Source organism: Dendronephthya gigantea, unplaced genomic scaffold (genome assembly GCF_004324835.1).
Source record: "Dendronephthya gigantea isolate DGI-Jeju-01 unplaced genomic scaffold, DenGig_1.0 1307, whole genome shotgun sequence".
Classification (NCBI taxonomy): Eukaryota; Metazoa; Cnidaria; class Anthozoa; order Malacalcyonacea; family Nephtheidae; genus Dendronephthya; species Dendronephthya gigantea.
Genome location: NW_021164314.1, coordinates 13,419 through 28,877, shown reverse-complemented (window position 1 = coordinate 28,877; position 15,459 = coordinate 13,419). Strand labels below are relative to the sequence as shown.

Genomic DNA, 15,459 nt, shown 5'->3' with positions numbered 1-15,459 from the left:
ATAGATGTAGACAAGTTAGTTATACTCATTGCTTTCAAAATCAATTCCAGTTTTTATACTTTTGAACTAAATATTGATCAACATTTTTGGTTTTGCTACCAGTGTTTAATTATTACTATACAGCTATTGTTGAGCAAGATGTTCATATGGTTTCTCTACAAAAGCATAGTGATATCGTTCGGGGATATTATAGCACACGTTTAACCAATATTCCCTATATTAACTTACAGTAAATAGTAGGTTGAGTTGATGTACAACAAAAGTTGATTTTATGCATGTATTCACGATTATGCAGAATATTTTTCTTGCTTCTTTGAAAGCGGAGTTACTTAAATTAGAACAGATCTGGTATAATCAGTTTTTGATTAAAGGATTAAGATCATTGAAATATTGATGATTCATTGCAACGTCTGCAGCCATACGCATTAATGGATTGAACACGAGCAATTTCTAGACGACGAAAATAAAATGCGATCATATTAGAAAGGTTGTGTTATTAGAGAGAATTATACACAGAACCCAAGATACAATTCAATACACGAGAATACCACACCTGTAGTAGGTCCCTGCCAATGGATGGAAGTTTTGGAACAACGTGAGATAACGATACTGGAAGATGGAACCCATAATCCTATATTTTATAAGAAAAAATTCATGGCTTGAACAATTTGCATAATACGTCCAGCAACGAAAAGAAAATTTAAGAGGCACCAAAAGAGCCACCTTTGTGAAGTGTTCTTTACTTACTTTATACTCTGGCAATTTTGTCATTCCAGGCCAAGCCTCTTCATTTGGTGATCCTAAGATTCTTATAGTACAGTATGTCAAAAAAATATATGCTACAAACAAATTTCTCAAGTAAATATGCAAACAGCGTTTTAAATAATCAGAAAGACTGAGCCTTTACGACGCCTACGGCGGACACGTATAAGTTGCTACAGCTTTGTTGAACGCTAGCTGTAATGCAATGGTACTATTTTGCATGTCTGTCACATTGTATAATAAATTTATCTAACTGTTTTCGAGCTTGGAAAACAATAAAGATACTTGTATATTTTTCTTAGTTGGTCATCAACGTCGCTCCCTGGGAAAAGAGGTCTTCCGCCATTCGACAATTCTAAATAAACAATTTTAGAATAATATTAATGCCATTATTGTGGATTACCAGCATTGATCACCGTTTATTTTAATTTTCAATTTAATTTTATTTTAATTCTTTCTTAAAATTTGACGTGAAACAGCCAAAAGAAACGTACTGTATTTCTTAGATGTTTGTAATAGTAAGATTTCACAGCTCTGGCCATTTGTTTTATTTGAATTTATCCTTTTTTCAAGAGGATTCTGAATTCAAAAAAGATTGTGATTACCTGCAAAAATGCATCCAGCTGACCACATGTCTATTGAGGTCGTGTAAATCTTCGCTCCCATTAAAACATCTGGCGGACGATACCATAATGTTACAACCTAGAGTTGAGATATACTAAGCAACAGTATTCAATTTTGGGCAATTCAACCTGTTGAATGTTGAATAAATGAAACATTTTGATAAAAAAAATATATGGGGAAGGCAGCACACTAATGCTAACACCACGCATCCAGGGTTTTTATTACTTTTTTTCGTTATAAAACCATGGCTTTTAATGTCGCAGAAATAAGCAGATGTAACCAGAAGAAAATGTTAGAATTAGTAATGATAACAATTAAAGCTTGCAATCATTGTTATAATGCATTTGAAGATGCTATCTTTAAAAGATGGAATTTATTAGGAGTGTAACTAACCTCAGCAGAATAACAGCGAACGGGAATACCAAACGGTCGAGCTAATCCAAAATCACCCAATTTTAACTCCCCATCCTTTAAATAATTACGGTAAATGGTAAATTTGCCTGACTTTAGGCACAATATGCAGCAAGTACATATTCTCAAAAAACTTCCAGAGTTTGCTATCAAAGCCGGTGAAGATTTCGTTTACCTTATTAATTAGTAGATTTTGAGGCTTGAGGTCGCGATGTAGTACATTATTCGCATGACAAAATGCCAGTCCTCGTAATAACTGATACATGAAAGACTAAATAATTTTAAAATATTTTCTAAAATAAACTGGAGTTCAACACAAAGTCTGTCGAGATGGGTCCTACTAAAAACCGCCGACACCGCCCAATGGTAAAGAAAAATCATCCGAGACTTCGTCGGTCTGGTCTGAAAATGACTGACTAACAACGTCAACGATTTTCCTTCGACTGGTGAAGTTAAAATTGATCTAGGGTAATTGTTACTGCAAATTGATCCATAGAAATGATGAGGTTAATAAGAAAAATCTTGGGAGAATTCTCGTCTTCAGGTGGTCCTGGGATACGTCAACACCAACCAAATCAAGAGTCTGGCATATATCCAGGTTATGAAATCTCAAAACACAAGTTTCAAAAGATCATAAGAAAAGAACAAACATCATGTTACCTTTACAATATTAGCATCAACTTCCCCTTGACAGCTATCAAAGTATTTTTTCAAATCCTGTATAAAAATTTTAATAAAAAAGTATGACAATGATAGCTCTTATAAGGCAACAAAATAATATGGTAAAGTTTAAAGTAGACTTTTTAAATAATGCAGCTTAACTGATAAACATTTAAAACCTCCTTGTATGTATAATGTATCCTGTGATTTTTGTTAACCAGACAGGGTCTTCTACAACCCAGCACAAGTGTATAAATGAACTAAATCTAATGTATAGAAATTTCGGCAGAGGAAGTCACCTAGCTGGTCACAGTACTCAAAAACCAAAGTAAGTTTTTTCTCACTTATCATAATATCATATAATTTAATCTGAAACAAAAACACAAACAAAATATATTTTATATGGCCAACAAGTATGATTTACTTGTATAGGTTGTATTTGGTAAAAATGTGCTTCTCAGTATTGAGACACAAATTATCACATTAACTTGCCTGACAATGTTCTTGTGTTTTAATTCTTTCAGTAGACAGATCTCTCGTAATGCCGAGCTGGGTACACCCTGATGTACAATTGATTGGATAAGATAGACTACCAAATATATTAGTCCACTAACATTTGGCAACTTTGTCCAGCCTAGGCTAGGTCTACTTCATTCCAATATCAAATATAAAGGAAAGAGGGCATGGTAGGAGACAAAATAGAATGAAGCAGTCAAATGCCTATTGCTCTGGATATACCATATATTAGGATCCAGCATTGTTACTCTGAGCACCTTGTTTAGTTTCATGTCAGACAACCTATTATTAATACAGTAATACCAGTTAATCAGTAATATATTTGGATTTGGCCTTAATTCACCTCATCATCATCATCATCCAAACGAACTCTTTTTAGTGCTACAATCTCATGAGTTTCTTTATTCTTGGCTTTAAACACAGTTCCATATGTACCTATTTCAGAGATTATTGAGTGATGTTTGAAAATTTTGCTAAAATTGGATGAGCTGCTGCCAGGGTACATCTAATTGTGGCAAATTTTTAACATCACAAGTGAGCGAATACTCCAGATATGATATTGTCCAAGTAAGCACAGGCCTCCAACTGACATTACCAGTTAATTACTTGTATTAAAAAGATATTTAGATATTTCTAAAGCCCTGTTTATGCTATTAAATAAGACCGGGCTTCAATACTTTGTCATCATTGCCATGCTTATACACTGGGTAAAAAGTAAACGAGCCTGATTCATCTACAATTTCTTATGTTTACAATTCCTAAGATAAAGTTAAAACATTAACATGAAGTACTCGAAGCATATACAAGGTGCAAAGTACATTTATAACTCGAGGACGAATGAATATTATAAACAAATACCTTCCCCGATTTTTTCAAGTTTTTCATATTTCTGCATCACAGTGAATACCGATAATCACGAAATAAATAAAAGCAGTTGTTATCACTTCGTATTAACTTTATCCTCTGTGTTTATTATTTTCATTCATAATACTGTCATCCGGTATAATAAAAGGTATTCAACGATGTTGATACTGCGATAGGAATGAACTGATCAATATTTCGTTCGTTAAATAAACGTATTATTTAATACAGTATAAATAAACCAGTGATGTAAACATTATTTGACCTTCCCTTCCCTAGATACGACTGACCTCCTTCTGTCCTTCAGACCTGCGAACAGGACCAACAGGTCAGTTTTCGACTGAAAAATTAAAGTTGAAGAAAAGTGGTTTTGAATTACAATCTTTATTATTGTAAACTGCGTGGCAAATTCCAATTCTACTTAGTAAAAGTTGCCGTGTTAAGTGAGAAAATGCCAAAAAATTATGGGACTTTTCTGGATTTTTCGATTACGTTCTTTGGCGGAGTACATGCCATGCGCGGGCGTTTACCCGCGGCTTCCAGCAGACCGAATAAAATATTCAGTTACTCGGAAAAAATACATTTGGCATTGCTTTGGAGTGTGTGTTTCCGACACGCATAAAGCACTTCTAGCGTATTCTAGTGTCAATGGAGAACCGTTAGGAAAACATTTATCTGTGTATAGTAAACACAGTGATTTTGTGGTGAAGATTTACTGAAGGAAACACGGGAACTGAATATATATGAGCTGGCATCATAAATAAGGTAAGCACTTGTAATTTGACGACCGCTATATTTCAACACAGGTTTCTAATATGGATATACGGTTTCATTTTATTCTTGATAATTGTGACATTTTGCCACTGAGAACATTTTATGAAAGAACATTTTATGAGTAAAACTGTGCGTTGTATAAGTTGGAAATAAAATTAGAAATTCATAGACGAGTGTTTATTCAGTCAATAAATTTTAGTTCTGATCTGTAGGGTATTATCAGATTCAATATTGCATCAAATTTGCCACGGTTTTTTAGTGTTTTGAGTGTCACTTGCTGGGCAACGAAAGCGTTCCCATTTTACTAGTTGAATTTTCGGCAATTTTACCTGGCATTTCGTGTATGGTTTTCATTTAATATTAGTAATTAATTGGGTCTTAACTTGACAATTACGAATGGAATGCTTAAATTGTGTACGAGATCGTACAATACACGGCTTTTGTTATTTTAAAGTTTACCAATTCGAATGTTGCAACAAATTATAACGTGGCTAAATTTCGTTTTTAGGGTAGTTTCACAATGTAATGTTGTAAATATATACACGTGTATGATTGTCATAGAATGTACACATTATAGTTGTCAACAAAAATGTATAACTGTGTCCTTGAATGCACACTAAGAGTATAGGAAGAATTCTGAGAATGCAGACAATGGTTGTTGCATTTAGATTCTTCAGGTGCAGAATGGCCACTTAATTTCTTAATGTAAGGTTTGAGCATATTCATAACAATGTCAGACTTAGTTTACCTGCTATTAGGTACTTGTGTGCATGTACATGTGTGTAGATTAATTTGACATTATAGAAAGAGTACAATATGTTTGTGCATCAATGCTCTATGATTCAATTGCAGTTGTATTAATTACAGTGCTAATTATTAAAGTTCAGATACTTACCCATTCTTGTAATTATTGTCAGCATGATAGTTGAAAGTACATATAGCGACCATTCAATATAGGCCCTAATTAAGCACCACTCTACATGTCAAGTGGATCTCGAACTTAAGATTTAGAATTGCAATCCTGGGATTGCAGTTCCAAAAACCTAGAATTAAATATATTTTTTAACAAATTTGTATGAGATTAATTTTATATGAGATCCATACTGATCTATAAAAATCTATATTGTAAAGCATAATGATTTTAGTAAGATTCAAACCATCACAATTTAAAATGTACCTCCTGATTAATGAAACATAGTCATTGCATGTCATCTATTTTCTTATTTAGTCTGATCCTAGTCTGGAGTGCAAACCTTTTTCCCACAGTTTTTAATAACCTTTAAAGACCTCTCAAAAACTATTCTTATTCTTAACTATAGTCTTATTAGTTACAAAAAGAAGTGATTGTCTTTCATGCACTTAGTTCATTCATAATAGTTTCACTCTGAGAAAGAGAGTACTCTCTCTGGCCCCTAAAGGCACTTTAAATAATTCCTAGTCCTGACCCAATGTTGTTTTATGCAAATCCTTTGCAATACTGTATCCTAATTCTATTTTAAAGAATTCCTTTCCTCTGCAATTCGTTGTGGTGTTTGAGCACTGTTCACACCCCCAATAGGATTATCCCCACACATGCAGGTATCTCATCATCATCAGTTAATGAGAACTTCCAGGCACTTGTAATTGAAATAATAACAAGACGCCGTTCTGGCGTTAACTCCGGCGCACGTGCCAGTCTTTAATATAGAGCTTCTGGACATAAACAATACAGTTCGCGTATTGTTTCGCATACATATTCGCATTTAGATGCCTTACGAACCTAAATGTTCGATCGCGAAATTCAGAAGCACATCGCAGTATAGAAGTTCAATTGTTCAAAAATGTAAATAAACCGCATGATACATTCGCTTCGTCTTACAGTTTGCCTTTGGAATTCGCGCTTATATAGTTGTATTAAATCTTCGATCCTGTGCAAACTACGCGACGTGTCAACGCGCCCATACACGACCACATCATCTTGTTAAACGGCGAAATAGCAGCGATATTATTAAAATAGGACCGGGTCTACATGTATTAAATATATTCTTATCCCAATTCAATCTAAACTTAATCGAACAGCATGAAAAGAACGGTCTATTTGTTCCTCTTGGAGGAATTGCCGTATCATGCGAGCGAAATCGAATCGCGCATTGGAAAATTAGCCAAAGCTGTGCACCACAAGTCTTGGGAGATAAGACTGGGACGTAGATAAATCCAATCACATACACATTTTAAATACTAGTATATTTCGCGCCATTACAGACTTGCGACGACGAAAAATAAAAAAAAAAAAAAAAAAAAAAAACAAAACAAAAACCGGGCGCGAATTTTCAACTCCGTCGCTGACGCCGGAGTAATTAGGAACATTCTAATTTAGAAAAAAATGTAAATAAAACATGGCGTCTGTTGCTAGGGGGATTCTCGATACCATATTTCTCTTCAATATTCTTATTTTCAATTCAAACGCAGGTGCGTATGGCTTGTTTGACTGATGAAATTTTAAGCGTCGTGAATATTTTGCCTGTAGGTTTATCGATTATAGGCGATTTATGAAACAATTAAATGTACAATCACAAACACTACTCAAAAAGTTGTTACGTACTCGATCGTGAGTGTCAAGAAATGATCGCAAGTTATTTTGAATGAATCAGGACGAATTTTTACTTTATCGTGTTTACAGTTGAAGTCTAGGCCTAGCCTAGAATTATGAATCAAGCTGTTAATTTCACTTTTGTAATGTAAAAAGATTTCATTAAGCCTCATCTGTGGTCTATATGAACAGGTCACTCTAGTCTCTAAATAGTAAATATCAGAGCAATCAGGCGATACCTTGCCCCAGTGTGTTTAGGATTCACCTGACCAAATGTGTGTAGTGAAAGCATGCCTTTGGAAATGAGGTACTACAGTTTAGCTGGTTTGCGAGGCCACATACTTTGTCTGTAATCATCTCACTTATTGGAGATTGGCTGAAAGTATGAATTTGGTAAGGGCCATGGTCTATAGCAACTCCTGAAGCATATTTCAAGAGAAGATATATTTTTATAAGCTACCAATATGCTGCTTTATTTTGATTCTGGCCAAACTATGATGGCCAAAATGGTCACAATTCAATGGCATTTATTCAATAAAAATAATTTGACTAGCAATTAATAAGTCAAAATATTTCTAATTTGAATGCATGGATGTACTAGAATTTCTAGTACACTGAATGCATTTGAAGCATGGCATTTTAAATTAATTTCTTCATCAAGTTGATGTTGCACTGTTAATAATCATAAACTAGCTTACTTGATCATGTTCGAATAATTTAGATGCTCGTTATCCACCAATTAAACCAAAACGAATTGAGATCTCGTACCATTGGGAGAAAGATGGTACCAGCTATCAGGACAAAAAGACTGACAAACTTGTCGTCAAACAAGGTGCAAACAATCTTCGTTTGCTCTGTAAGGTTGACCCACCATTACCTGAAACAGAAGAACATTTTGCATTGAGGAACCATTTGATTAGGTTTGAGAAAATCTATCCAGAACATTATGTTTTAACTGGGCTGAGATTTTGGACTGATGACCAGCAGCGCACAGCGATATCTCTTGAAGTTGAAAGTGTTGAACTATTTGGGACCTATGTCTGTGTTTATGGAGAAATGAGAAAGACTGTTGATATTCTGGGTAGGTATGATTGGAATTTGCTGCTGACATTAGCAAGATTTGACTTCATTAATTACTATAGCTGCTAGTAATAATGCAAGCAAATATCATCAATCTCAGCCACTTTGAGTACATTATTATAAGTACAATTTACCACATGTTTTCATTTTTAATGTTGTAATTGCCACAGTAAAACCATGGTTAAACTAGGTTTATAATACCAGTTTTTCAGCCAAGTGAAGACTATCTTATAGCTGTTCTAGACATTGAAGTATATCCATTACCCCTCAATTCACCCTGAGGCCACAATTTCAACATCCTCCCGTTGCCTTATCCATTATTTATATAAACTATGGCAGTCTGACTCTAAAGTTATAACAGAAAAGCTGATGTTTCCAACGAGAACCCTCGAAAGGAAGCGCTATAGTTCTAGCTTTGTTGTAAGGCCACCATTTGACTTCTCAAGTTCTGATGAAGTTATAGTTTTAAAACAACATTTCGGCCATGAAATACGAATTTTACATTTACATACCTCGTGTGGTGGCTTTTGCCGTACAAAATCTATATAAAACACACCAGAATCAGCCATATTATGCTGTTTATTCAAAACAAATGTTTGCCAAATTATGTATAGTCTATTTTCGTCTTTGGCCATAGCTTTGACCCAAAGATCGGCGATGCACGTGTTGGTTTTTGCAAGCGAATTTGTGGAGTTTATTGAGTAATTTGAATAAAATTGAAAGCGCTTTGTACTTTCAACGCCTCGTAGGCGTAGCGTAACATAATCTTTTGTTTTGGCAGTCATTAGTCGAATATGCTATGTGCTTCGGTATGATACTGCATGGCGTAATTAGGATTGACAACTTGAAGTAAACGATATAAAAAGAAATAAATAAAACGATAACAATGCTGTCACACCTTGCGTAGAAATGCGTTTCTTAAGAACTGTTTTCCGGTAGGATTACTAAACAACTAACGTACAGTACCCATGCAACCACAAGTCCACAACCATCATTTTTCACGTCGAACTATTATTTCATTTAGCGGACAATGAAGAATTGATCCGAAGTTTACCTCCACCAACAACCTTGGAACATATCATTTCATCCACATTTATCAGGAAAAATTTAATAGAGAATATTCAATCAAATAATACAGATTATTATGTAAGTTTGTAAACTTATAAGCGTCAAATTGATCTTTATTCCCGTCGCAAATATTTTCAGCAAAACAAAAAAATGAGGAATTTTTATACCAACAGGTCGAAAAACCGGAATTCAATTGCGAAGTAAAGAAATCTGGAATTGTTCCAAAATCTGGTAAATTTAAGACTTCTCAAAGTCGTAAAATCGTCTTCCTAGAGATCCAGTAAGGATCATCTCTTATTGATCCAGTGTTACTACAGGAGGAAACCTAAACTAAACTAACTTTATTTACACTGGATAGCTCAATCAGTTCTAAACTGTTCTTCCTAGAGGTCCAGTAAGGATCATCTCATATTGATCCAGTGTTACTACAGGAGGAAACCTAAACTAAACTAACTTTTTTACACTGGATAGCTCAATCAGTTCTAAACTGTTCTTCCTAGAGATCCAGTAAGGATCATCTCATATTCATCCAGTGTTACTACAGGAGGAAACCTAAACTAACTAACTTTATTTATACTGGATAGCTCTATCAGTTCTAAACTGTTCTTCCTAGAGGTCCAGTAAAGATCATCTCTTATTGATCCAGTGTTACTACAGGAGGAAACCTAAACTAACTTTATTTATACTGGATAGCTCTATCAGTTCTAAACTGTTCTTCCTAGAGGTCCAGTAAGGATCATCTCATATTGATCCAGTGTTACTACAGGAGGAAACCTAAACTAACTAACTTTATTTATACTGGATAGCTCTATCAGTTCTAAACTGTTCTTCCTAGAGGTCCAGGAAGGATCTTATCTTATTGATCCAGTGTTACTACAGGAGGAAACCTAAACTAAACTAACTTTATTTATACTGGATAGCTCTATCAGTTCTAAACTGTTCTTCCTAGAGATCCAGGAAGGATCATCTCTTATCCATCCAGTGTTACTACAGGAGGAAACCTAAACTAAACTAACTTTAAAAATACTAGTAATTGCGGTGTTGTACAGCCCTATCAGTTCTGAACTGTATCTTCCAAAGGTTACTATTTTGGATCGACTTTTTTAGTTCACACGCTGGCCCCGGAAGATATCAGTGTGGTGGCGTCGCTTGGTGATTCTCTTATGGTAAGCTATTGCATATATAAGCTAACGGTTTGGTGTTTTAAAAGTATTGATGTTGCTCGCGAATATAAAATTGAATTAAACTACATTACACTGCACGTCTTTCAGATCGGACTGGGAGCAGATACCACAACAACGGCTCGTTTTTTCACAGAGTTCCGTGGAATATCGTGGAGGTAATTGTATTTACCAGTCTAAATACTGAGTTTGGCGATTCAAATCTACAATGATCTGTCGGTCAATATAACCGATTCAGATACAAATTTCAAAAGCAAAGCAACAGTTTACGACAGAACGTAATACATCCGCAAAAATATAAATGATATTTTCTTTTAACCTTCACCTGCCATTTCTCTTCACTGTTCAAATGCTGGGAAGGCCTATATCATGTCTTGCCTAGATAGAACTAACAAACTAGAATGATCTCAGTTCGCTGTGATTATCACTGCTTTGTCATCGAGGTTAAATGTTGGTAGTCTTCGGTATCATCTCGACGATCAAGCTCATTCAATTCAGCATACAAAGATGATGAAGGTTTGGTTGTCCCTGAGGACGGTGGTGATGGCGTTGTATTTGAGGGAAAAGATGGAGGTGTTGCTTGGAGTGAAATTTGTTGACTGCAAGCTGTTGACTGGAGGGATATCTCTGGCGAGTTTGGTGGCGGTGTCTTTGATGGTAGAGGTGGTGGAACTTGGGAATCTATCGATTTCATCTTTGGTGGTATTGGTGGTCCAACTGGTTTAGTTGGTAAACACGGTGGTATCACTGGTGATTTCGCTGGTAATGGTTCTGATGGTGAATCTGGAGGTGATGACCCGCGAACAACAGTTGACCTGGCTGTTGGTATTCCTGGAGAAGGTGCTCTTGATGGTAGCGCTGATGGCAACGAACTTGGTGGTGCTATATTCGCCGACGGTTGTGGTGTGGGAGGAGACGACGAGGAACATGATGTCTTGTCTTTACTTTGTAAGAACTCGAAATCTATTTCCGGAAGTTGATAATTTGAAACACGGTTCATTTCTTCCCTACACAAAGATGGGGCGGTTATGATGGCTGCAGTTGGTTCACCTTGGATATTCTTGCTTTCTGGGAACTTTATATCCATTTCTTGGAACTGTTGATTTGACTGATTTTGGCTCATCTTAGGTGATGATGTTTTGGATATTGACGTCACAGTTGGAATCATTTCTATTGATGGTACGAACTCAGTAGCTTCGCAATCGCCTAAGTTTTTCGCGTTTTCACTTGAAACGTTCGTATATTCTTTAGGTTGATTGTAGTCTGAAGGTGGCTGCGATGATTTTGATGCTGGTGTTTGATCGGTTGTTCTGTGGGTAGGGTGTGGCAGTGAAGGTGTCTGGTAGTGTGGTGGTCCTTTAGGTTCTCGTGATTTTGATTGAGGTTTCGTATATCGGGGTGGTTTCGTTAGTGCCACTTTGGGCCTTGATGGAAGGGGTGACCTACTATCCTGGGTACAACCATTGTAAGTAGGCTTAGGTTCTTGGTAGTTTTCTGGTGAACTGACCTGGTCTTTGCGGGAGATTTCCTGCTGGTTTTCGTAAAGTTCTGGTTCAAATGCGGTTGGTTCCGGTCTAGGATGTTGGTAGCTTCCTATCCCGGTGGACGCATCACACTCTGATCTCCAACCATGCTCCTGCAACCCTGATGCACCATCATTACCTCCATCTATCCCACCACAGTTATTGTAGATAGGTTCGTTGGCAGGTCTCGGATGTTGATAATCTCCTTGGTTACTGGATTCTCCATGAAACTCAAACACACTGACTTGGGATTCCATGGAATCGGACCTAATGAGAAGGGCAGTAAAAATGGACGGTTGCATATTGAATTTGCACTTTTGGCGCAAATTGTGCATATTGAAATACGCACAATTTGCGCCCCACGTGCTACGGTATTTAATCCATTCTGATTTGCGCATCGGTTACACTCATGCGGGATTTGGAATCTTTAAAACCTCATGTTTAAGATTAATAAAACAAATCGCTCAAAAATTTTAAAAATGCAATTCGTTATTCGCGCCTTCGTCCTGATCAACACAGCGTACCCTAATTGTTGCTTGGAGATTCCGGTTTCTTCAGATGTGTCGTCCCGCGACCGCTGGTCTGGTAGTTCCTCGTAGAAAGGATTGAAATCGCCGCCATTTTGCATCTCGAGTGCCTCTCTGGACCCGGAGTCTGCGGCGACGTGTCTAACTTGTTCACATCGCCTGCAATACCAGTTTAACAAACACGCGAGGAGCGCGGCGATTACTAAACCACTAGCGAACGAGCACACGACAACATACCAATCGCGGTCGTAGTTCACACACTTGCATCTCCCTAAAAAAACCACACGATTTCACCACAATCTTTGGACGAACAAAATATAGGCGCGAATGTGAAGACTGGTTTTCAAACGGCACCGAAGGTCGTCGATGTGTATTGTTTACAATCGGTGAATAATTCAAAATAACAATTAAAGTAATTTATTACAGTGATCACCGAGAATAGTCATCACCGACTATATCGGTGTCTTCGGTGACTTATGAGCATCAGGTTTATATTGTGGTTTATGTAAGAAAATGACGGACTGTCGTGGATATGATCGACAAAATAGGGAAATTTTCACGTTTGGATAAAATTAAAACTTCTGGTAATCTTAACCCCGTTAAATTAATATATCAATATTTTAGCATAGGTAAGTGTACTAAGTTCTGATTCATGACAGGCTCGCTTGGAACACCCGCTTAGAAATACTCGATATTTCGGGGGATTCCTCAATGCCTCCCCCCTCTCCTTCTTTATGTCAGACAATATGTGTTTAAAAGTACAGTTCTAAAATTAACGCTTGCGTAATTTTGCGGGGTTTCTGTAAAAAATATTGACTGCTCACCTTCAACTGAACATGATAATAATGTGATGCTAAGAAAATGAGCAGCGACACGGGTTAAAATGTTCTTCATCATATTCGCTTTTTGCTTTCAACTTTCCTGCAACAGATGTTCGCCTCAGTATCTATAGCGAGCGCGGTTCCCTGACATAATAAAAACATAACAAGCCAATTTTGCATAAAGAAAACAAACATAAATGAAAGCGGTGCACTTTTGACGTCAGTTGCATAAATAGATTCGAACTAATATTGATAACAGCTCAGCGATTTTACTTGTCATCTCCTAGAAACAGAGTTGCAAAAAAGCTGCGGGTACGCGGGTACCACCCGGAGGAAGGTTTGCTTTGAATGAGGTTTGTGAGGAAGGTTCAAAGTTTAACAATCTCATTGATCACATACATGTACCAAAAAAACGAGTATTTCTTTATGCTGGTTGCCACTTGACTCAGCGTTGTGAGGAAGGTTTTCGAAACTTGAAATCCTACCGGAGGAAGGTTGAACTCTTTTTGCAACTCTGCCTAGAAAAGGCCAGTCTTTGTCCGACACATGCAATTTTGATTGTTTTTGTATACTCGGCCAGGGAAAATATCGTCGAAATATAAAAAAAATAAAAAAAAGGACAGATATATTTACTTGTAACAAATTAAGGCAATATGGGGACTACGACACAAAGGCAGTTGCCAGTGTGTTTAGAGGCACTGCGGTATAGTTGCCTGACTTGCCTCTGGCTTTCTTTCATGAAAACGTGCTTGACGAAGTTCCCCATGCACTAAAAATGAAGTCGCTGCTACGACTTTAATTTTGAAACTTTTCCCATAGAATATTATTGAGAAAATTTTGTATCTTATAAATGTGCGTGCGAATAATTGCGCGCGGAGAACGGTCGATCCTTGAAAGCGTAAACTATATCTCAAGTGGATGACACACATCAACTTAATTCTATATAAACATACGATATTTATTGAATGAGACAGACAACAAAGCCTACCTTATGCTAATACGAGATAAAACAGCGACGCTCTTTACTTTATAGATAAGGCTTGGCCGGCTTGCTTGGCATAGCATAGCTTATCTGAACTCAGGAGTCACAATACTTTACACTTAGTACAGAAACTATAAAAATAAACCTTGTCTCATTGCCCCAGAGACGGCCATAGCTGCCTGATTATTGTTGCGCGGATGGGGTAGGTGCATGGGGAGAGGGGGGTTGTGGCAGTGATGAGCGGAAGTGGGATGAGGGGGATTAAAAATAAAATCAATACCAGATTCTATGGAGTAGTATGTTGAACAGATAGACTTAACTATGTTGGAGAACTACAAAATTTGGGGGGAAATGGGGGTTGGTAAAAATACAACTCGGAGGAAGGAGCCGTCTCTTAATGAGGTCATATCTGTTTTTCAGTAATGGCGGAGATGCGAGTATTGAAGACGTTTTAACGCTGCCCAGTATGTAAATGATAAACTATCTTGATAATCTAAAACCTTGTGTAAAGATCTTGTTCACAAAGATCAGTTAATGTGATTCGTTAATTTGTTTATGAATCGTATTAAAACGTTCGTTTTCTCAATTTGAAGATTTGCTAAAGAAATTTAATCCGAAATTGAGAGGATACTCAACGAACACAGCCAGACACTACCAGAAAAATTCTGGACTTAATTTGGCAACCGTTTCTGCTACATCCAGGTTTGCAAATAGATTTTTTGACACTTTTACCTATGAGGTGTCTCCCTCAGAAGTGTCTAAATACATTTTCCCTTTGCAGGAATTTGGAAGCACAAGCACACCAACTTATATCTCAAGTGAAACAGGATAAGGTCAATAGGGTTACTTTACACACTTTTAGCAGCAGTCGATATCTGCTCACAGATTCATTAATCATCCTTCTGAAGTGCAGATTGTAAAGAACTCTTTACTTGTATGTACTCTATAGAAAATTGATTTCAAGAACGATTGGAAGCTAGTTAATATCATGTCTGGTTCGAGAGATCTCTGTAGGCTGTGTGGAAACCTGGTAATTTTTTTAAAATGAGAATCTCTTCTCTCGGTTAAATTAAGCAGAATAATTTTTCGGTTAATTTTAA

General features: G+C 36.7%; 2 protein-coding genes across 2 annotated transcripts; both read right to left on the bottom strand.

The window, feature by feature from the left end:
* Window position 1: 1 nt before the first annotated feature.
* On the bottom strand, window positions 2-4,221 carry LOC114545125 (cyclin-dependent-like kinase 5). Its single transcript, XM_028563474.1, has 12 exons — window positions 3,832-4,221; window positions 3,317-3,408; window positions 2,955-3,017; window positions 2,764-2,826; window positions 2,458-2,517; window positions 1,973-2,068; window positions 1,780-1,854; window positions 1,368-1,464; window positions 1,048-1,117; window positions 748-808; window positions 554-631; window positions 2-450 (listed from the first exon to the last, which is right to left on the bottom strand). The coding sequence occupies exons 1-12, from the start codon at window positions 3,866-3,868 to the stop codon at window positions 355-357; spliced, it is 888 nt and encodes a 295-aa protein (XP_028419275.1). The 5' UTR covers window positions 3,869-4,221; the 3' UTR covers window positions 2-354.
* Window positions 4,222-10,930: 6,709 nt separating this feature from the next.
* On the bottom strand, window positions 10,931-12,286 carry LOC114545121 (vegetative cell wall protein gp1-like). The gene has a single exon (XM_028563472.1). It carries the CDS (start codon window positions 12,284-12,286, stop codon window positions 10,931-10,933), a length of 1,356 nt encoding a protein of 451 aa, XP_028419273.1.
* Between the last annotated feature and the right edge of the window lie 3,173 nt (window positions 12,287-15,459).